Raw genomic sequence first — 22873 nt, 5'->3', positions numbered from 1 at the left:
CGACATACATTTCCTCCTCCACTCCATTTTTTCTGCCGTTACTCTTCTCAAAAGGCCATTTAATACTAAATCAGTGGGGTATAATACCTATGTTTGAAAGCTCTCTGCTTACTGACTGTCTCGGATTGAATGATTGGACCAATCCCTCTCTATTCCTTCACTAAACCTCAGTCAGTCCTGTCTTGATAAGCATGACTGGAGCCAGATGAACAGCAAAAGCCTCTGTTCTGCTCAGCTAGCATCCTCTGCCATTCTGTGAAGTTTCTACTGGGAGCAGAGCTCATCACCTTCCCACCCCCTCCTCACACTAGGAGACTGGCAGAGTGTTACTGATCCACTACCAATGCCCCCACCCCCTCGACCCATCTCCCACACCCCTGCTGAGGGAGCTTTCTGCTTATTTATTTATCTTGTAGAAGTGAACAAGCGTCATTAAGAACCATCTGTCGTGATTTGCAAGTGTCCTTCACACTTTAGCACTTGTGTAATGCAAAATCAAAGTTGTGCAAATAATCAATTTGAGTACAAGTTGAATTTTTGAATTTTTGAATCCATAATACATGCCCATGTAGTTATTTAAGGGATTGGCAACAAATTGTTTGTTTGCAGGTACATTGAATAACCCTGTGGTAGGATACCATAACCTACCTTGTTTCCAATTAGCTTATATGGTGTTGAGTGAAAGCAGCACGTCCATCAGGTCCATACTCCTTTTGATGAAATCACCACCTTTAGGCAGCTTCTAACCCTGTACTGTATATAAAAGCAAGACTCTCCTCTATTCCCCTATGAAAGTTTCTGCCTGCATCCCGTCATTGAGGAAAGGTGAAGATGTTAATCATCCATATTTCCCTAATTAAACTCCATGTCCCCCATTAATTACTCTCTCGCCCCGCCAACAATTTGTGAAAAACTCCAAGCTGCCAGACGGCTTTTATTGCAAACTATTAATTAGTGATCGGCTGACTCAGGTAGTGTCTTAAGTATTCTGGAGCATGGTTTATGGGTTTTTAGATAAGGGGATACAGCCAAGTTCTCTATCATTGGCCACATGTTCACCATTAAGACAAATTAGGGGCTGCATTGATAGATGAAATTGTGTGTGAAAACGCAAGACTTACAAAAAAGATGAAATCAGGCCCACGATATTTGCCAAATGGTGTACACAGATTATGTTATGTGAATACTAAAGCATTGCAGTTATTTGAGTTTCTTTTGAGTGAATTGTCTTGCTGTTATGAGAAAAGAGGAGGCGGCACTCCTTTGGCCTTTCTAAGTGTGTTTCTCTTATGAAAGATAATCTCTTGTTTTGTCAAACAATAATCAAATGTACTCGCACAAAGAATAGTTACACATGAACAAACATACACACAGAACCTGGTTCATGCAGGTAATCTGTCCAAAGCCCTAACACACCCAATGTCCTATCTGGTTGATCAACTGTGATATCCGACTGCTTTGGGTCCAGTGGCTTTGTAGAACATTGTGTAGCATGGGCTGTATCACTGTAAGAAATAAACGTTGTTTTTTTCTTTGCAGAGAAATGTAACACTTCCTTTATCTAATTTTTAGGGGTTTCTATTGCACCCAGAAGGACCATTTATGTTGTTGGCTTACATTTTTTTTTGTTGTTGTTTTTTTCTGGTTGGGCATTTTCTATTGCTTTTTGCATGGTGTCAACATTATTAGCTGCTACAGTGTGTACAGTTGTATGTGATTTTGTTGTTGTTTGTTTTTTCCAAAAAGTATTTTCTATATTTTCCTCTCCCAGAACATAGTGAAAACAATCCCACAGTCAGAGGCTTCCACAAATACCCTATGGTGGTCCATGGGGAGCAATAGTCATTTGTACATGAGGACATTACAAGTCAACAACGCTGTTTTACTGCAGTTATTCTGACCTCACTTCTTAAGATTGACACTCGTGCAATATTCAATCAGTGGAGGTCATATTCAGTAGGTCACCTATGAACAAAATCTACAGTAAATAACCAAATATGAATATGGCCGGCTTTTCTGTCTGTGATCACTGTCTCTCTCTGGAGTCACATTTTTGCAGCAAACCTGGAAGGCTGCAAAGGCCTTTTCATATTCTTGTGTTTAGGAAATTGGTTTGCGATGAAAACATATTCGGTTGCTGAGTGACCGAATAGCTGTCCAGTGCAATGAGGCATGAAGTTATTTCCCTGTCAATCACCAAGGAAGCATAATCCCAATTCCAACATAAATGAAGCTTGCCATCTGTTACAAGCAAAGTCAATATTTTTACCCAAATCTGCACTTGGCATCTTTGTAGTCTAGTGGCCCCAGATGGCAGTGGCAGATAACTTACATTTTTTTCATTTGGGTGGATTTTATTACCCAAAGGCCACACAACATGGTATCGATACATGCTCCCCAGGCCTATATTTATAAAAGAAAAAATATTCTTACTTGTATCTAATATCTGGTTACAATTCTCTGCACTGAGAATATTTCTCATGTAAACATTCCACACTTACAAAGGATGCAATACACTTGCATTTTATTGCAGCCATAACTTGCGATATAGACTGATAAGACAGACAGTTTTTTCCACATAAGATATTGCCAAGGGCTGCTTTGAACATGAGTATCACTCAGGCTGGCCTGTGTTTTCATTAAACCATGCTTCTATGCAGTGTCTGAGCAGAGGTCTTGTGTGTCTGTTCTTTTAGATGTGGGTTCAGTGGAGGGCCTGGCCTACCACCGGGCCTGGGACACCTTGTACTGGACCAGCTCCACAACCTCCACCATCACCAGACAAACTGTGGACCAGAAACGAGCTGGTGCCTTCAGCCGGCAGGCCGTGGTCACTCTTTCGGAGGAAGACCATCCACATGTCCTGGCTCTGGATGAGTGTCAAAAGTTAGTAGCTCTTCGTTTTCTCTCTCTCTCTCTCTCTCTCTCTCTCTCTCTCTCTCTCTCTCACTGTCCTTCCAAATTATTTGATTATCAATTAGTTAATCCAAAAAGGTCTGGACATAAATTCAGCCTTTGATACTGCCACCCACAACATTTTTATTTATATGTTGTTGTTCAGCTACTCCCATTTTTATCATCCTCAAGCACAATATTGTTTTTCTTTTTTGCTATGCTGATGACAACATACTCTATATAGCTTTTGATCTTCATTATCGTAACCCTATTCAGTTTCAAATTGAATCAGGAGCTGTGGTCCATAAGAGTATATAACAGCATTCTGTTAACATTGCAGAGATCATTGCTCTCAGATTTCCAGAGAGTCAATAAATAAATTACACTTAATAAAGAAGGTTATTGCCAGAGTTTTAACTAGGAAAAAAAACTCATGTTGCTGCTGTTCTGCAATCCATGCATTGGCCTCCTATTACTTTTAGGACAGATTTTAAGATCCTTGTACTTGTCTATAAATCTATCCACTGACTATGTTGTTGATATGCTGCCAAGATACGTCCCAGGTAGAGCTCTCAAATCCACAGAGTCTACGGCCTCTGGATCTGAGTGCAGCAACATCAATCGAGGCTTTTAAGTACATGCTGCACCTGTTTTTTAGCCTTCCCTGCCATATTATGAATAATTTTTGCAACTTTTAATAAATAGTTTAATAAAAAATGTAGTTAACCTTTTATTAGGTTTTTTTTCCACCACAGGACACAGTTATTGTTTTTCAACAATCATCTTGGTGATTTTTTTAGTGCCAAGGCTTTGTTGCATTATACTGTCTGAAGCTTGGATATTCTGAAGTAGATTGTGTTGTGGTGAACAATTTTACACTTTAGGTGTACAGTAAGTGTTTTGATCTGTTCTGAGCTGCATCCATAGCTTTTTGAACACTCAATATAACACTTTCATTAATGTGTCAGTTAAAAAAAAAAAAGAGCTCAGGGAAAACGTGTTGTCTGTTGATCAAAAAAATAACACTTCACTGTCACATCTAGCTCAGACTTAACACTTGCATATTCATGAATATAAAAATGTTACTGTGAGCAGTCTGAAAAGAGTGGATCTTGCTCCTCCTGTTGCACTAACAAAATTAATTTCTTGACCTCAGACTATATCCTTGGTTGGCAATTTGGCACCATATCCATCCCACTCCAGAAACACGGTCTGATAATTAGAATTCAAACTCAAGTGACTAATTTGCAGTCCCTGGTTGTGACTTCTGACCGGAATCCTTATTAGCGCACTAGAGTGGACTTCATCATAGAGCGAAGTGAGAGCTCAGGAGCTGAAAAAGTTTTTTATATCATTATACATATCCACCTCTTTATTCTGTTATACTATCTGCATAGCTACGGGTGTAAAAGGCGTACCATCCATTTTGCACAGCACACATAAACCAAGATACGAATCTTTAATTTATTTACTCTGTTGCAGCTATCTGTGTTTCTCTTATTCTCAGAAGTCCTCACAGAGGAAATACGAATAAATGACCTCTATCTCACAACCTGTGATGTTAATCCGTTTTATCAAATTGAAACTGAGCTACACTTTATCAGTGATAAGCTCCTTCAAGGCAAAAGGGGAAGGTGATGACAGGCAAGGGAGGTCTTGGCAACTATGGGATTATGCTGATGACACGACTGTATAAACCTCTAGCAATTTAATTCAGGGAAGAAGGAAAATCCTGGTCATTAGTGTTTGTTTTGCCTGCATGGCAGAGAGTTCCCTGGTTGACATGTTGGTATAGCAGCTCTTATAAAAAAAAAGAAGCCTTCATTCCTGCTTCATGATTTGATTTCAGACTATATATGTTTGTTTTGTAGTTTTTGCTAAGGTGAAGAAGTGCTTCTTTTGGAGAGGGATGGAGTCTCTGATGACATCTGTGCATTGAGATGAGGCCACTTGCTATTGCTAAATTATGAAGACTAGTCTGCTCACTAGAAATTAAATGTTTGCTTTGGTTGTTCTCACGTTTAGCCTCATGTTTTGGACCAACTGGAATGAGCAGAGGCCCAGCATCATGAGATCCACCTTAGCGGGCAAGAACATGAGGGTTATCATCAGTTCTGACATCCTAACGCCCAATGGACTGACTATTGACCACAAAGCAGAGAAGCTGTACTTTTCAGATGGAAGCCTTGGCAAAATTGAGAGATGTGACTACGATGGCTCCAGCAGATATGTGAGTATGAAAATAATGCCCCCCAAGTAAACTATATTAATTGAGGTTGTCCACTGTCAAGCAATCACTTTGCTTCGTTTCTCTCTGTAAAAATGCTTTTCATTTTTCATATCCCTATTTTAATTTCTAGTATTATACAAGGTAAGGACAGTGTTTAATTAAAGTTCCACATTTTTGTATTGCACCCTGTGAAATTCTCACAAATCAAACAATGTTTTTATGAAACCCACAACTTAGAATCTATTTTCCACATTTGTCTCTCAGTGATGGAGATGTTTCATTACAAAACAACTGAGAAACAAAGAACATATTCAGGGACAGAATGTCAAATTGATCTGCCTTTTTCTTCTGAAATGAAACTTCCATTTAATCTCCCATCCCTATTGAGCTCCTGGAACATGATCCTCTATACAGCGGATAAGATCTGAAATACCTCTTGATGTTCTTTCTGATATTTCATCTCTGTGGGTACAGATGGTTTCCTTAAACAGTCATTCTCAGCTAAAGTAAAGAAGCTCAGTGAGGGGAGTTTCCATTTTTTCCATGAAAAGTTGCATGCATAATGTATAACATCCCGACTAGATATACATCTGCTGTAAACCCAGTGTGTAAAAGATTACAGTCCAAGAAGTCTTTTTTTGCTATAGATTTCAGATTTTGCTTGACATGACCTCTGCAGCTCTACACCTTGGCCCACCTCAATTAATTACCCATATGTTTGCTAAGCCGGGTCACAGTGCTCAGAAAGTCTTCACCTTTGGGTCCCCACCTGCCCTTGCTGCAGTCTAGCTAATGAAGGCTTTGCAGTGAGACCGCTCTGACTGCAGATTCTCCATTCCAATTAAAAGGTGTCAATTAAACAGAGGTATCTGATTGTCAACTTCAGCACTTAACCCAAACAGCGGAGTGAAAATCAGCCCCTCCATTGTATATAAGAAGCTATCTGTGGAGATGGAAGCTTAAGGCTCCTTGTCACTCAGTGTCTCCTGATCGTTTTATTTCATTTGACACTGATTTGATGTGTTTAAAACAGCAAAAAAATAATTTTGGAATAATAAAAGAGGTTAGGTCCTAGAATACATGCAATAAAACATATCATAGAAAAACAATTTTGTATTCAGTCATATGAATGTAGACTTGGATGGCAGTGGAGTGTCCTCGAGGGCCCAGTTACCCCTCTTCCCTGCAACAGGGCCATTAAATGCTAACAGTGTGGTTGGCAACAGAAAAGAACAAGAGTTGTGGCACGACTCACTCCCCTGTGCCATTTTGAGAGTGGAGACCCATGTCATTAATGAAGGCAGTGCTTCACAAAGGGCAACAGAGTGCATGATAAGGGAAGATGTCAGGATGTTGTGCGGGGAAAAGATGCCCTTTTTAGCATGACAAGAGAGAATATAAATTGATAGCTGTCTAATAACGGTTAGTGTCATTTGAGTTCAATGCCAGCAGGGTGCTCTCTGGGCATGTTTATGTTGCCTTGTAAAAAAAAGGCTCATTGAGGTAATCACTTTCAATTTTGTCGACGTCGCAATTTAACTACCTTATTGTTACATTGTTGAATAGTGAAAGAGTGATAAGAATGTATGAAATATGTTCACATTTACCCAAAACACAAGTTCAGCACAAAAGAAATGTGTTGCTGGTTGCAAACCTAATGTCTCCCAAATCTAATTTCCTATCATTATCTTCCATCCTACCCCATCTGGTGTTCAATCTTTCTCTCTCTGTCTCTCACTCGCCTGATGGCCAGTTGTTGCTTCCACACGCTGGGCTCCTTTAATCAACACCTGTCCTATTAATCCCAGTATGGCACAGGGCTAATGTGATGCTGCTTACAAGCCTGTCCCAATAATGGCTGAGACTACAGGCCCTGATCCCCCCCCCCCCCCCCGGAGAGTCTCACAAGGAGGCATCTGATGGATTCCTGCCTCCCTGCCAATGACACTGTCATTTACTCCCCCAACATCTGGGTTAAGCAGTCATGTGGGCGGCGGGGGTGATGTTTTGATTAATGAGTCGAAACATTATTCTCCACATTTATTCCAAGGGTTGCACTCAAAGCAGTCATTGGTTTGTCTATAGAAGTATAAATACTGACTGTATGAAGTGTATGAGTACCTTTTTGTGTTATAGCTGTATCATCTATTCTGGCATATAGAATCCTTAAAACCTTAAATTTGAAAAGCATGATGAAAGCAGTCCTAACATGCAGGCTTTGCTCTGCAATTATCAGGTCATAGTTAAATCAGGACCCGGAAACTTCTATGGGCTCACCATCTATGCCGATTTCATCTACTGGTCAGACTGGGCCCGCAGGTCAGTGCTGCGATCCAACAAGTACACGGGCGGCGACACCAAGGTACTCCGAGCAGATATACCTCATCAACCAATGGGAATTATAGCTGTGGCCAGGGACACAAACCACTGTGAGTACTTCAACACTAACCGTGCAGTGTTGTCTGCAAATATTTGTGTATTATATATTTACAGGTGCTTGGTGTTCATGTGGGCTTGTGGGTAGGAGTTTATACATGTGCATATTCATTATGTTAGTGCAGTTTAGGACAATAGACCAAAATAAATATGTTGCAGTATGCACTTTTTACTGTAGCAAAATGAGAATATTAGAGGAAACTGCTCTTATCTGTGCCACTCCTACAGTTTGCATGCATAAAGTTTCCTCCCCCACAGGCTTGACATTATTTCATTGCTGCAACACTTGAGGAAGTAATGTAGCCGGACCGATTCTGGCTATTTGAGGCCAATAGCAATTTTAAAAAATCTGGTAACAATATATGAGCTGATATTCTGTGTGACAACAGAAGCCTAACAAACTGCTCTGGCAAGGATTTCTTAAAGTTGGATTTTGATCTTTGGTGACAAGGATATGCACTGAGGCAGGAAATGTATATGATGTTTATATACAGTTGAACAAAAAGCTTTGTTGTTGAAGAGGAGTCGTGGTACATTTAAAAAAAAGTTAAAATTATACTGAATGTAAATTTAACGAATGATATATCTCTGATCATTGGCAGATAATATCAGCCCACTGGTATATCATACAGGCTCTACTAACTAAAAGCAAAATATTTTAAAAGGGCTTCTCATTTTGATATATAAAAACAGCGGGAATGATTAATGAAGTGGTCTTATTTAGAATGGCCAGAAACTTAAGTTTCAAAGGTAATTAATAAAAAAAGTAGCCTGTGTTGTAAAGGGAGTCTCTAAAGTGTCGTATAAAGTTTAATTTCCAAGTAGGACAAAGGGAAGTGGGCTTAAGTGTGTCCCACTGGTTGGACTCGGATGCCGAGAGCCACGCTGTTCCTAGTTTATCTCGTCATGGGAAATAATCGCATCCCATGACCTGCATGGGCACAGCTGCAAGTCTATGGCATAATGTGCAGTGACCAGCAATTGTGTATCGAATAATCAGTTAATCCTTTTTGGTCTTTACATTGTTAACCTCTTATTGCATTTTCGTTATCATGAATAACCTGACCATAAATAATCATACAAATGGTTTACCTGAGCTGCAGAACAGAGGGACAGTTTCTTCTTTCATGAATAAAATACTCATGGCTGGAGGGCAGGTCATAACAAAGGGTCTCACATACATGTCTCTGAGCACTTGCACTTCATTCTATGTCTGTTGTTGCTCAGCTTCTTTGTTCTACATTTTTTTCTCAGGACCAGACAAGCACTTACATTTTCTTTCACTTACATTTTCCTTTTTCTTTCATGTGTTATGTCCGCAATTTGGTATGCAATTTAGTCCACTACTTAATTCCCACACAGCTACACAGCACTTTTTCAAACAGCACCCCAGGCAGAGAAACACAAGGGTCTAAGGATATATAGAGAGCTATACATACTGAAAATCCCCTTGAGGCAAATTTGTGATTTGAGTTTGGCCTATATAAAAAAATACTGACTTGAATTGAAACATTGCAATACATTTGCTACCTGTCAGTGAAGATAGTAGTCAGTGTTAGTACAGGGCTTACGACCTAACAACAGAACTACTTTACTCATATGTTGACCACTGATGATCCTTCAGATTAAAGCAAAATGTAAGTGTAGCATTTCACACTTAAATCAGCCCCATGCACGATAAAACAAACTATCCTAGAAAGTTTAATATGAATAAGAAGAATGCCTCTGCCTTGTGGTGGATCTCTTATTCCTGTTGGTAACTGCGATAACCAACAATGTCATGCCATAGCACATCACATCAAGACCTTTACATCTCAACTTAGATTGAATTGTACAGGAGAAAATCTATATCAGCTAACTCACCCAGTAACAGTAAAGATCAGGTTTGGTGTCCATGAATGTACTGAACATCTCAGAAGGATGACTTCTAAAAGAGTGTGTGTGTGTGTGTGTGTGTGTGTGTGTGTGTGTGTGTGTGTGTGTGTAAAAGAGAGATTTGTCTTTCACTGCTTCTGACCGCCTAATCAATTGTGTTTGATTGTTATTGAAGGTGAGCTGTCTCCATGCCGACACATGAACGGAGGCTGCGGTGACCTTTGTCTCTTGACCCCGTATGGGAAGGTCAATTGCACTTGCCGTGGAGAACGTGTGCTGTTGGACGACAACAGATGCGTGTGTAAGTCACGAAGGGCTTCAGATTTAATTATGATTAGTCAGACAAATGCTAACCTCTGGAACATTCTTAGTACCAGCTATCGATTGTAATGGCACTCTCTATGGATTAGTTATTTTAGAGAGTCCTTGTCATACATTTATATGCATAGTGTAACCTGGCTTCTGTCCACACTCAGGTTAAGATTTTATTTGTTGTGTTTACATGAACCTTTGATATCTTTGAAGTGATTCCTTTGTACATAACCACACACAGGCAGGAACAGCTGCTGTATCTTCATCTTTGAGTAAGTAGTTCCAGTAGTCACAGTCAATACTGCTCACAAAATTAAAGCTATAATGTTGTGCGACAGAAAACTAAGTTGAAAGAATAGGGTATAACAGTTACCTGTTTAAAGTCACAAAACAAAAGCATTTCGATGGTGTCTTGCTCCCTAATTTGACACGCCGTTAGTTGAATTTGGAATGAAATGTGAGGACGGACCATACGTTGGGAGGAGCTGTTCAAACGAGGGAATCTTGGCCAGACTAAACATGGCAAGTGACTCAGAAGAGCTGGATGGTAGCCTGGATGTCATGGTAGAGGACAACAGGCTGTCTATCACACCCTGATTCCACTCATTACTAGAGCAACAAGAAGTTTCCTATTTTTAAATTGTGAAGCTGCAAGTAGCAGAGCAGAGCGGGAGATTGGTCAAAGTCTGTGGAGATATATATTGTTATATGTTTTAATTTATGTGCATATAACATGCATAACATATGTGCATTAAGTGCAATGTTGACTTTCATTATCGAATCAGTGTACTATAATCAATTTATTTCAATTAATTTCAAAGACTTTCTCACAAGATGAAGTATACGGGTAATGAGGTTATTGAACGCAGTTATGACATTTACAAATGCTGACCCAAAACTTCTGGAGTAAATGTGGAGTTCACTACAGTTTGCACTGAATAGTTGCCTGTATGTATGAAGTTTGTTTGAGATTTTGACAGTCGTACTTCATCACCCTCATTGTGTTCTTCTGCAGCAGAAAATTCCTCCTGCCACATCCACACTGAATTTGAGTGTGGGAATGGCGAGTGCATAAACTATCAGCTAACCTGCGACGGAATAGCCCACTGCAAAGATAAATCAGATGAGAAGATGCAATACTGTGGTAAGAAACAGTTCACAGCTGTCTGAAGCATGTTCATGCCAATATGTTGGTTTGATTTAGAATTCTTGTAGAAATAATTGCTCATAGAAACACCTGTTGATTGCTGTATTTGGTCATTTCTAACATAGTCATGAATTCGACTGTGTTCAGTCAACAGGAGCTGTCGGAAGGGTTTCAGGCCCTGCTACAACCAACGGTGTGTGGCCAACAGTCGTTTCTGTGATGGGATCGATGACTGTGGGGATAACTCTGATGAAGCTTTCTGCAGCAGTGAGTCACAGCCGTTTGATCTCCTCTTCAGTCCGTCCTGCCTCTGAGAGCAGAATCCAGCCACACTAATGCTTATATTAATACGGCACGCTAGGCCGCATGCTGTGCTAAGCCCTTACTTTCTAATGAGCCCCATGATCATAAAGAGTGCACAAATTCAAAGAGGCTCCCAACCCCCACCCTTAAAGCTAGCTGCTTTTGAGAACCTGGACAATATTTTGTCCCTTCAATATGGCTGGGCTGATTTTGTGTTGACCTTGATGGTGAAAAAATCCAGTAAAAAGTACAGTTGTGGTTATTCCCCTGCTGTAATTGGACTATAGTGGGACAATATAGAGGAATACTGCTCCAAGCTGACAGAGCCTACAAGGAGACAGTGGTGTCCTTATAATAATGTGGACCTTCCAACTCACCAGTCTGTGATTGCAGATTTCTTTTTAATGGGACATCAACAATAACTTTCCATTACACTTGATTATAGTATCATGTAAGTTATATACTTATAATGTAATGCAGAAAGGTAAAATGTAGTAGTTGGTAAATGAACAACAAAACCAAGATGCCCCTCTTGCATACTGAGTGTGATTTCCTCTTGCACAGCACTAAGAGGGTTGTGACATTCAGGCCATTTTTATAGCACAGGGTTGTCCAACTGCACAAACACTGCAACTCATCACAAACCTTTTTCTGTCTGACAGTTTGTAACCCGGAGCTAATTTTATCCACCTCGAGAAAGAGGCTCTAACTGTTGCTGTGAGCTGTACCTGTAACTGTCTCTGAGTGCTGTTTCTGTTCTGTTATCTTTTTGAAATGCTAATTCTCTCCCCCAGATGTCACGTGTGGCTCATCAGAATCATCGTGCAAGGATGGGAGCTGTGTACCCAGCTCAGCCTGGTGTAACCAGGTCATTGACTGTGCCGATGCCTCAGATGAAAAAGGCTGCAGTGAGTCCTTTAGCCTGCGATTTGTCTTGCTATAAAATGAAAATGCAAACACTCGTCTCTACCTGTAGCGGATCAGATGGATAAACTTAAATCTGTGCTCGTCTCTCGGATCAGATTGAGTACTGCCCTTCTCACCCTTGCCTCCACCAATACTTCCATTGTGACAAGACAATTATTGTGTTGCTTGTGTTTCGTATTCAGACCACACCGACTGCTCTCACTTTTACAAGCTGGGGGTGAAAGAAAAAGATTTCATCAGCTGCAACTCCACCTCGCTGTGCATCCACCCCTCATGGATCTGCGACGGTGCAAACGACTGCGGAGACTATGGCGACGAGACCAGCTGCCAAGGTGAGCGCCCAACACGAGCACACACAAAGACACACATTTTGCGTGTGCATTCAAAGACAGATTAAGGAAGCCAGCTTCAATTAGAAAAGACTTAAGACAGATCTAATTTTCAGAGATGATTATGACAGGGGAATAAGAGATTCAGAGAGAGCTTAGGAAAAGATAATGACCTCAATCATTGCTAATGCTCAGAGGACCGACTTGGTTTTGTTGTTCGTCCCAGTTTCCCATGGGCAGAAGTGCGAGGAGGGCCACTTTGCATGTCCAAGTGGGAACTGCATCTCCAGTGTGTGGCTGTGTGACGGCCAAAAGGACTGCGAAGACGGAGCAGATGAATTCCAGTGTGGTAAACCGACAAATCTTACCTCTCATGGAAGAGCTTATACACACTAGACTGAAATGATGTTTTGTTTTCTAACGGGTAGAAATAGATGAGGTATTTGGTTGCTGTACACAACGCTGTTGGTGGTTGGAAGTATATTTATTTTCCATTAACAAGAAGCTATTTGTTGTAGTGTTTTTGTCATTTAGATAGATCCAGTCCTGCAACAAATATTACATACAGTATGTAAGAAGGAGACAGAAAGACAAGAGATGATTGTTTATCATGCCATAAGGCAATTTCTCTTCACTTTGTTTTGCTCCCCCTTATTGTGTGTTTGAGATTTCTCAAGTGGGAGTTGCTGCTTGTTTGAAAGTCTAATTTCAACCCTGAATTCAGAGTAAGGCTGTTGAGGACACAGACATGTTTCCCTTCTCTATTTGAATTATAATGTACAGCACTTCCAGTTTAACAATTAATTAATGAGCCATCAGTCACTGAAACGGTTATACTGAAGATGGAAATGTGGGTTCAATGGAAAGCAGTGAGATATGAAAGGATTACACATTACAATGCCACTCCTCTACTTCCGTCACCAAAGGCAGGAAGAGCATTCTTACATATGCTTTGATCCATGCTAATGTATGCACAACCTACCATGACAAAGTCAAGATCTCTCCAATTAAACAGGAAGACCTTAATTAAGTCATGGTATGGATTAATATATTTGCCCACAAAACTGCTTGCACTCATACCCATTCACATGTCATTGCTTTTGGCATCAAAGCAGAATGGACTGGGTGCTTTAATGTAGGTGGTCAGAGTAGCTGTTAAGCTTCATCACCATCACACACATGCACAAGGTAATTAGGTGTGATGGAGTAGTCCACACACACACACACACAGTGTCAAAACAATTGGTGCCCGTATTGAGTTATCAACCTATTGTATTGTCTAGCTAGCCCTGTGAACTGAATGGTCTAGTCTATTAAATTGTAAGAAGTCATGAAGCAGTCTGCAGTTAGTGCTGTCGCCTGTGAGGAGTATAGCACTGCATTTTCTGTGAGGTGACTATTGCAATTTTCAATTATCAACACCAACACATCCCACTCCACACACACACACACACACACAATTAGGAGTTTTGTTTCATCCCATTCAACAGTTTTTATTTTTTATTATCTATGATACTATCTAGAGCCACTGCTAGGCTCTACGGATGGCAATGTCTGTCTGTCGGCCGGTCGACCCCTTTAGTTCAGACTGAAATATCTTAACGACTATTAGATTGAGATTACATTTTGTACATTCATGGTCCACTGAGAGTGAATCCTAATGGCTTTGATGAGCCACTGACTTTTCATCTCGCACCACCATGAGTTTGACATTTATTGTCTTTAGTCAAATTTGCCTGCAACTATTTGATGGATTGCCATATAATTAGGTACAGATGTCCATGGTGCCCAAAAGATGAATCCTAATTGATCTTTAATCAAGAGCCACTAGCAGATTAAGATTTGATCTTATGCAGTTAAATATCTCAACTTGATGGATCTCGATGGATTGGCACAACATTTTGTACAGACGTTCAGGGTTCCCAGGTGAAGCACCCTGCTGGCCTAGGTGATTCCCTTTTCTCTAGTTACACCATGAGGTTGACATAAGTGGTTTTGAGTGAAATCTCTCAAAAATATTGGATGGATTGCCATGAAATTGGATTGTGTTGATCCTTTTCCTTCTCATCTAGTGCAATCATCAGGTCAGGTCAATTTTGTCCAATATTTTTGTTTATAATCAAACACCTGCAAAACTAATGACATTCCCATCAGCCTTAGCTGTACTTTGCGTTTAATGCTAATTAGCATGCTACCACAATAAACTAAGATGGTGACCATGTTAAACATTATACCTGTTAAACATAAGAACGTTAACATTGTCATTATGAGCATGTTAGCATAGCATTTAGCTCATTCGCCATTCATAGCCGCTAGCATGGCTGTAGACTCTTGTTTATGAATGATTCATTTTGCCTTCAACCAGCCAGACCCTAGCAGTTTGATAACGTCAGAGACTAATTCAAGAAGAATAACGCAAATAAACCATAGAACTTGCATGTCTTTGCCTTTGGGAGTGTTTGACTAAGATGTTGCAGATCTCTTACTAGTCTGGTTTGCTCTTCCTGTATAATTAACCAGCACCTTTGTTCACATTTCAGTTGCAACAGATAGAGGAAGGCAGTTCAGTGCAATCCAGTTTTCATATTTAATGCTCTATGAGTTATCTGATTTATTTTGTAAATTGGCCATGAATGTTGTTAGAGAGATGCATAACACATGAACACCATTTCCATTCCTTAATCTAAAAATGTCATCTGTGCCTGTGTGAAATGATAACATCCCATGCTTCAAATGTGCTTATATCAGTACTGATATGAATTATGCCACAATGCTTTGAGAAGTTCTGAATAGCTTTTTCAGGACAAATAGACAATATTCCTCTGAGTTAATTATCATATAAAAAGCTCCAGCCACTGATAATCTGACTGCAACGGCAAAGTGGTTTGAGGAAAATGTCATTACATTTCAGAAATTTCAAATTCAAATTCATCTGATTAGATGAAATAGTAATTTGTGACTTCACAATGCATAATGCCCTTTTCTACTGTGTGAAACACTATTGAAAATGAGACATGAAAGACTTTCTTTGATACATTTAATGTGCTGTAGACCTGCTATTTTGTTACACACTTGAAGCAGATGTTCACATTTGAAGTGCAAATTTAGTATCAGAAAGTTAGTATCAGAAAGTGATTTAGCCATTTAAAGTTTATCTCATCCTTATCTTACATCATATCAGGGAACCTAACGCCGGTGTGATGTACAAAGTCTGACAGGAAGGAAAGAAATGCAGTGTGAGAGACCCCCCCATCCCTACCCCCCACCCTCAGTAGGATCCATAATTCCTTGTACTGTGGTGTGACCTGGAGCACACATCCCCCCTTCCTTCTCTCAACATCTCATCAAAGCTCTGGCAGACTTTGCCAGGCCTGACATCTGAGAGAAAGAGACCACAGAACGACTCCCCAGGGAGAGTGGGTGGCTCAGAGACACAAACTCACACACAGATTATGAATATATCCACATTGCTCACAATAGCTTTTACACAGTGATCAGCGGAGTGCTCTCTTAGTTGACATCCAACTGTTTCTTGTCACCCCGAGCAGCCTGGTTTATTTTCAAATAAAAATAGAGAAAATAAATCTTAGTAATTAATACCCATGTACACTTGTTTTGTGTTCAGTTGATGTTTTTATTTTCCTGCACACAAACAGGGATCATATAGCTTTCATCAAAATGTCTTCTATTGTGAGAGAAAAGGAAAAGATCTATATTTACAGTCCTTTGGGTGGCAGCCACACTCATGCGTGCTGCTAAGCAGAAAAACTACAGAGAAAAACAAGCAAGCCAAGGGGCAAAAAGAAGCCAGCCCACTCGTTGTGTTTTGATTAAAAACATTCTGCCCTTTCTATAGGGTATGCCGCTTTTGTTGTTGTTTCCTCCTCACTTTGTTTGATTTATGGCATTGAAATTTCTTTCCCACTGCCCTCTGCAGACTCGTCATGCTTGTGGAACCAGTTTGCCTGCTCAAAGAACAAGTGCATTGCCAAACAATGGCTGTGTGATGGGGAGAACGACTGTGAGGACGGCCTTGACGAGAGTGTACAGATCTGTGGTTAGTACCCTTTCAGATGTCATGAGGAATCTGCTGTTGGTGTAAAAGGTCACAACTGCTACATTACGTGTGACAGCTCCATGTGTTCCCCTAGCCGAGCTGGAAATGAGTGGACAGAAACGAAACAATCTTAATGAAACTACAAAAGAGACTACCGGCATTTCTGAATATTCGAGTGGGCACTGAGGCAAATAGATTATTCATCACTGAGGCCCAAGAGGCACGGCTATTTCAATGGACAAATGAGATGTGTGTGTAATGAATTCTACAATAAAATAAAAAGAATCCAGCCACAATAAAGAGACAAGAATTGCTGTGAACATCGGTTGTATAATTGGATTGTAATGGAGTGTAGAGGAAATATTAATAAACTGGCCCAAAGGTTTCCCAGGCGCAATTCTTGTCAAAAATAAGACATGCGTTTCAGCTATACAGTACATGCCTAATTGAACTACTGTATTTACCTTTGCTTCTCAGTGCAGCCAATTTCTACTCTTCTCTTTTGCATTTAAAGGGCAGTCCTAAGATAAAGAATAGTATTGCTGACTTACAGAATTCAAGTAAATAATTGTTACTCACAATAGCACAGTCATTATTTGTTAGCTTGCATCAGGGGAACTGCTGCAGAATGAAAATTAGAGTTTGTTTAGGTCATAAAGGTATATCAGTTCAAAAACACAGCAAAACCTTTATTCTCCGAGTTCTAATACAGTCTGATGTACCCTATAAGGACAGAACAAGTGCTCTCATATATTGGAATTACTGGTAAATGTTCACTTATAACAGAAAGTACCAGCCTAACAAAATACATCTGCTTCAGTTCAGTTTCGTTTGTACTCATTCTTCTCTGTGGTGCATTTCATCCATTGTATTCTTTGGCTTTTGAAAGTAGAACATGTGGTCCTGTTTTCCTCTCAGGCACAGTGACATGTGCTCCAGGGCTGTTCAGCTGCCCCGGGTCGTATGCCTGTGTTCCAAAACGCTGGCTCTGTGATGGCGAAAGGGACTGCCCTGATGGGAGTGATGAACTTTCTGCAGCTGGCTGTGGTAAACGTCAGCACATTGAATAGCTCCCTGCAATTATAAAAGAGACTTAATGTAATCCCAGAATTAAGAAAGCATTGCATGTTTACACATTACTGTCCTTGTATAATTTTAGATTAGCCCATAGAAAACGAAACCCACCCAAACACTCTGAATCCTTGTGCAAATTTTATTTCAAGCAAGGAGAAGAAAACCAGTATATAGTGGGAAGTAGTGAACAATGAAAGTTTTTGCACAATTTCAACCTTCCTCTGAATGGTGTAATCTGGATTGCCTTCCACAAATTGGACCACATATTGGACCATTCATCTGAAACTTTACTGTTTCTACTTTGATTCAAGCTTATTGAACAACAATTAGAAAAATACAGACACCAGTAGAGTAGCAAAAGGCTTACTAGTGTTGACGTTTTATACATATCGCATGCTATGTTCAGAAAAATCTGTTTATCTTTGAGCCCTCAAACCTACTCCTTTTTATGCATTAGCACCCAACAACACATGTGATGACAGCTCGTTTCGCTGCTACAACAAAGGATGCATCCCCCAACGATTTGTCTGCGACCATGACGACGACTGCGGTGATGGGTCTGATGAGTCAGTGGAATGTGGCAAGTAGATTTATCTTGCTCTTAATATTCACCACTGGTGTGTGATGGTGGACTTTTCTTACCTGCGTGTTTGCACATTCTTCTTTGAGAAAAGGTGTTCTCCATGCAGCTTTAGTTCTCACCATTTGCACTTAATTCTGCCAAAGTTGTTACACCCTAGATTGAATCTATGTCACTGTGGAGCCCAAGTGTAACTATCTCTCTTTCTTCAGTCTATCGGTCCTGTGGATCAGAGGAATTTCGCTGTGGGGATGGCCGCTGTCTTCTCAGCTCTCAGTGGGAGTGTGATGGCCATGCAGACTGTCCCGACCACTCTGACGAGCTGCCTCTAAACCTCAAATGTCTGGCCGCAGGTAAGACCGCTGTTTGGCTCTCAGCTTGAATCTCTTCATCAGTGTCACCAGCAGCACCACTCGCCCACGAAATGTCCCAGGGGACATATGGCAGAAACAAAGGCGCTACAACCAGGAGAGCTTTCATGAAAGGGACAAATCTGTTGTCAGGTCAAAAACATTCCCCAACTTTGTTGAGAAATAACAGGGCGTTGTGCCAGTGACAGTCATGTCTTTTGCTCTTTTCAGGAAGCTTGTGCAATGGCTCCTTCTTCATGTGCTCTAATGGACGCTGCATCTCTGAGGGGAATCTCTGTGATGGGAGAGATGATTGTGGAGACCGGTCAGATGAGAGGAACTGTAATGTGAACGAATGCTTGAACCGCAGAGTCAGTGGATGCACACAGGACTGCCAAGATCTTCCTGTGGGATACAAGGTAAGCGAGGAGTGGACTAGTCATGCTTCAGTAGCTTAATAGTGCATTCCTCCTCCAAAATCACTTGCTGGCTGCAGTTGGTCCATAAAGCCTTAAGCTTAAACCAGGGTGCAGTAAAATTGCAGATGGAAATGTAACAATTGGAAAAATATTTAAAACCTATAAGCTAGTCACTGTGCACTGTGTTTGGTGCTAAAGCAAAACATGCCCTTCCAAATGCAAACTTGGTGAAGCCACTGCACATCGAGTGTTCATTTGTAAATATGAGTCACAGCTATAATATGTCCTGTGACTTGAATCAAGTTTAAAGTATATTACCTGAGTCTAACATTTTAATTTAGAGATTTCACTGACCTGCAGTTCTAAGCACTAGCATCATTAGTAGCAGGTAAAATGTGGAGCTTATATTAGTAATAGTGCAGACATGAATGATGAGTGACCGATAATGAATCAAGCCTAACTTTGCACATCATTAAACAGATAAAGATGGGTGGGAGCATGCATACATTTAATCTCTCGCTTAGTGAATAACCTTGAACGCTGTAAGGAGAGTTTAATGGTATGCCAGCAACTATCTGCTCCCTCACTGTGCCGGGCATTTGTGCCATGCCTGGCAACGGTGGCATGTGATGTTAGGGTTGAATCCAGGTCAAGGCCACGTTTGCCGGAGTGTTCCGGTGGCCATCACTATTGTCAGACTGTGGTAGTTTATGCCTTCGTCCCAGGATTTTCCTGTCCTACTCTTCCATAACACTGTGCTCACTGCATCAGAAAAGTGGCTGAAAGCACAGAAAAACCTCTCTTTCCTGTCATGACGGGGGCAGAGCTGGACAGAGAGCACATCAATGCAGACCCTTAGCTCATCCATTTGTGGCCTGAACAGGGAGATCAGCAGAAAGGCCCTCAAGGTTATAACTATGGATAAGAAAGGGATTTGCAGTGGGTCCAGAGCAGCTGATACAAGCACTTTGGGTTATTTTTGAGAGGCCCTGGTCACTTAAGTGCAATTGGACTTTTGTGCCATGGTACAGTATGTCTGTAACATGGCTTTGATGTCGTCATATATGTCAGGTGCTAGGTTTTGATACGTTTTCATTGCTGACCTGCGTTCTTTTGAGAAAAAGGTACTGGAGTCTGTTATTATATACTGATCTCAAAGCACAGCGTGTTTAAGTGTGCCACAATAAAGCATTGTATAAAAAAGGAACTCAAATGTTCATTGTTTTCAAACATGCCTAAGCCAGTCAGAGCATAAAACTTAAATGATTTGTTTTATAAGTGGAGGGGGAGAATCAGAACAGCTAAACTGAGGCTCTTTCCTTTCCTGCATTCATGATCAAATCTGTACCATTTTTTGTCATTTTCATTGTGTTTTTATGTCATCAGTGTAAATGCTGGCCTGGTTTCCACCTGAAGGACGATGGGAAGACTTGTGTGGATATTGACGAATGCTCCACTACCCTTCCTTGTAGCCAGCGCTGCATCAACACTTTTGGCTCCTACAAGTGCCTGTGTGTGGATGGCTATGAAGCCTTGGAGCGCAACCCCAACACATGCAAGGCTCTGTCAGGTCAGCCTGATTATTTACCTCTCCAGTTACAGAAATTCAGTGCGTAAAGTCCCACCAGCCCTGTAATGCTGCATGTTCCTCATTTCAGCTGAAGAGCCTTTTCTCATTATGGCGGACCACCATGAGATCCGAAAGCTGAGTGTCGATGGCTCAAATTACACCATCTTGAAACAGGTAAGCGATATCACCGCCATTGTGCGAACTTGTGGCATGCGAACTAATCCAAGTTTCGTGATTAAACCTGAAACTATTACATAACCTCTGTAAAGTATTGTTTTGTTTAAATGTCCACCATCCATCATGATTTCCCAGAGGCAGAGGAAACTGGCCATTCTGATTGGCAGAGAGTAAAATCACCCTATTGAGGACCCCATGGAAAAGCTATTTCAATTATTCCTAGGTCTCAACACAGCTGCTCCGGGCAACGCTTGAATCTGACTGTTGATTATCACAAATGGTTGGCTGTGATTTAATGTAAATCAACGTACGGGTATCCTACAGTCTCCTCTCACAGTCATATTAACCTCTTGACTCGATGTACTCTGCTGTCTGTATCAGAGTTCTCATCAGCCACAACTCACTTTAATGCATGTTAGCGTTAATGGAAGCTAGAGAGGGAAATATGCACATGGCTTTGCAAAGTGGTGGTGGATACGTCACCTCAGATGACTTAACCACACCATTACATGCCCTGCTCAGGTTATACATTGATGATATTATGTAAATTTCAAATGAGCCAATATTGCATTGCATTTACTGTTAACGTAACTTTGTCTTCCCACCACAAACACAAGTGACTCACAATATTATTGTATAACTCCCAACACATTCAACGTGTTTTAGAGCGGCTCTGTTTATGTTCTCCTTCCTAGATTGAATTTTTCACTGTGGTTAATTAGAGCTGGAACATCAAGTTCTGGCTCTTATACAATAGGGATCACATTTACCTGGGAACCTTTTTACATTAGGTCAGCTTTTTCAGAAAGAAATTGTTAAAAAATGTTAGATAAATTATCAACTGTTGTGTTGAGAAATAATTATAGAACTATAGAAATGAACTTGAAGTTATAAAGTGGGCATCATTGCTATTTAATGCTTGGGTTGGTATCCAAAACCAAAAGAAAAGTAAAGTCAGTTGGCAAACAAACGTTGGTAACTGCATCCACTGCCCTAAGGTTTTACTGTCAGACATAAAAATGTAGTTGAATATGTGGAGCAGGAAATCAATGGCATATTTACAGAGATGTGATTATTTTCACTGTAAAAACTGTGAGCACACACTTAATAATACACACATAATATTTATAGTATTTTCTTTTATTTCATATCCATTTTCGAAATCTATTGTTACAAGCCTGTGATTCATTTTTTAGTCGGTTGGTTTCGAAACTGTCCACAGGGAAAATGAATGGAAAACATATCTGTGTAGAGACTGATAAAAGGGGCATGCAGGTTTCATCTCTATAGCTGATGTTTAGAGTGGAGAAGGGTTCCCCCAGGGCACTTTGGCGCCTGTCTGTAAGGGTGTTGATGATCTGATGAAGATGTCTCATTTCGCCTGTCAGATTATCTGACACCATTTTTCTCGGCACCCACAGTGCGAGACAGCAGGGTGGGGGCACTTGTTTGGTGAGCGGCTCTGTCTGACTGACAGTGGGGTCCTGTGAGCATGACAGAGAAGGGAAGTACCTCGCTCTTCTGCTTTGATAGGACTCCGACTTCACAGAGCATTTCAGACTTCACTGGCTCTTCAAACGCTCTGTATAGCTGAAAGCATTGGAGCCTATGGGAAAACCACCTAAATCAATATTGCTTGTACAGTAAATATCACATCACACACAGATACTGTAGAAATTGAGCCTGTTTTTACATGTCACATCCTGTTGGTATTTCCACCTGTAGGCATTTCAAATAATGAATTAAACTTAACCTCAGTGGGTTGGCTTAATCTTTTTTTGTGTGGCACATGCTGCTTTTGTTGTACCACAGCAGCTTCAGTCCTCTGTGTCTACACAGGATGCGTTCAGGCACAGTATTGGGTATAGGTCACCTGTGTTTCGGCAGCTCTCAGAACTCAAAATCACTGTAGTTACGTGCACAAAGCGGAAGAAAATAGACTTGATGCGTAAAAATACACCTGTGACAGCTGTATTGATTAAAATAGGAGCTTATCTGTCAGAAGCACAAAATATAGATGACTGAAAAACAAGTCTGAAATGCCTCCTGTGTAGACAAGCTCTTACGGTTAATATCTGCCTGTCTGGTAACAGTGTTGTGGGTTCTGCGTGTTACAACATTTGCTCTGAAATGGCATTAAAATCTTCAATTCAACAGGCTTACTCTATTCTGTTTTTTAAACACTGTCGAGT

General features: G+C 40.7%; 1 protein-coding gene across 1 annotated transcript in view; it reads left to right on the top strand.

Moving 5' to 3' along the window:
• lrp1bb (low density lipoprotein receptor-related protein 1Bb) overlaps positions 1-22873 on the top strand; it is a 219538-nt gene that overhangs the window by 156583 nt on the left and 40082 nt on the right. Inside the window, exons 42-57 of the mRNA XM_070914847.1 lie at positions 2697-2886; positions 4921-5125; positions 7362-7554; positions 9612-9737; positions 10764-10892; positions 11043-11162; positions 11993-12106; positions 12308-12457; positions 12681-12803; positions 16392-16511; positions 17430-17558; positions 18043-18165; positions 18378-18518; positions 18747-18934; positions 20321-20504; positions 20593-20678. Of these exons, the coding sequence (XP_070770948.1) occupies positions 2697-2886; positions 4921-5125; positions 7362-7554; positions 9612-9737; positions 10764-10892; positions 11043-11162; positions 11993-12106; positions 12308-12457; positions 12681-12803; positions 16392-16511; positions 17430-17558; positions 18043-18165; positions 18378-18518; positions 18747-18934; positions 20321-20504; positions 20593-20678 (2321 nt within the window). The remainder of the gene's footprint in view (positions 1-2696; positions 2887-4920; positions 5126-7361; positions 7555-9611; positions 9738-10763; positions 10893-11042; positions 11163-11992; positions 12107-12307; positions 12458-12680; positions 12804-16391; positions 16512-17429; positions 17559-18042; positions 18166-18377; positions 18519-18746; positions 18935-20320; positions 20505-20592; positions 20679-22873) is intronic.

Source organism: Enoplosus armatus, chromosome 11 (assembly GCF_043641665.1).
Source record: "Enoplosus armatus isolate fEnoArm2 chromosome 11, fEnoArm2.hap1, whole genome shotgun sequence".
Taxonomy (NCBI): Eukaryota; Metazoa; Chordata; class Actinopteri; order Centrarchiformes; family Enoplosidae; genus Enoplosus; species Enoplosus armatus.
This window is presented reverse-complemented; position numbering and strand designations above follow the sequence as displayed.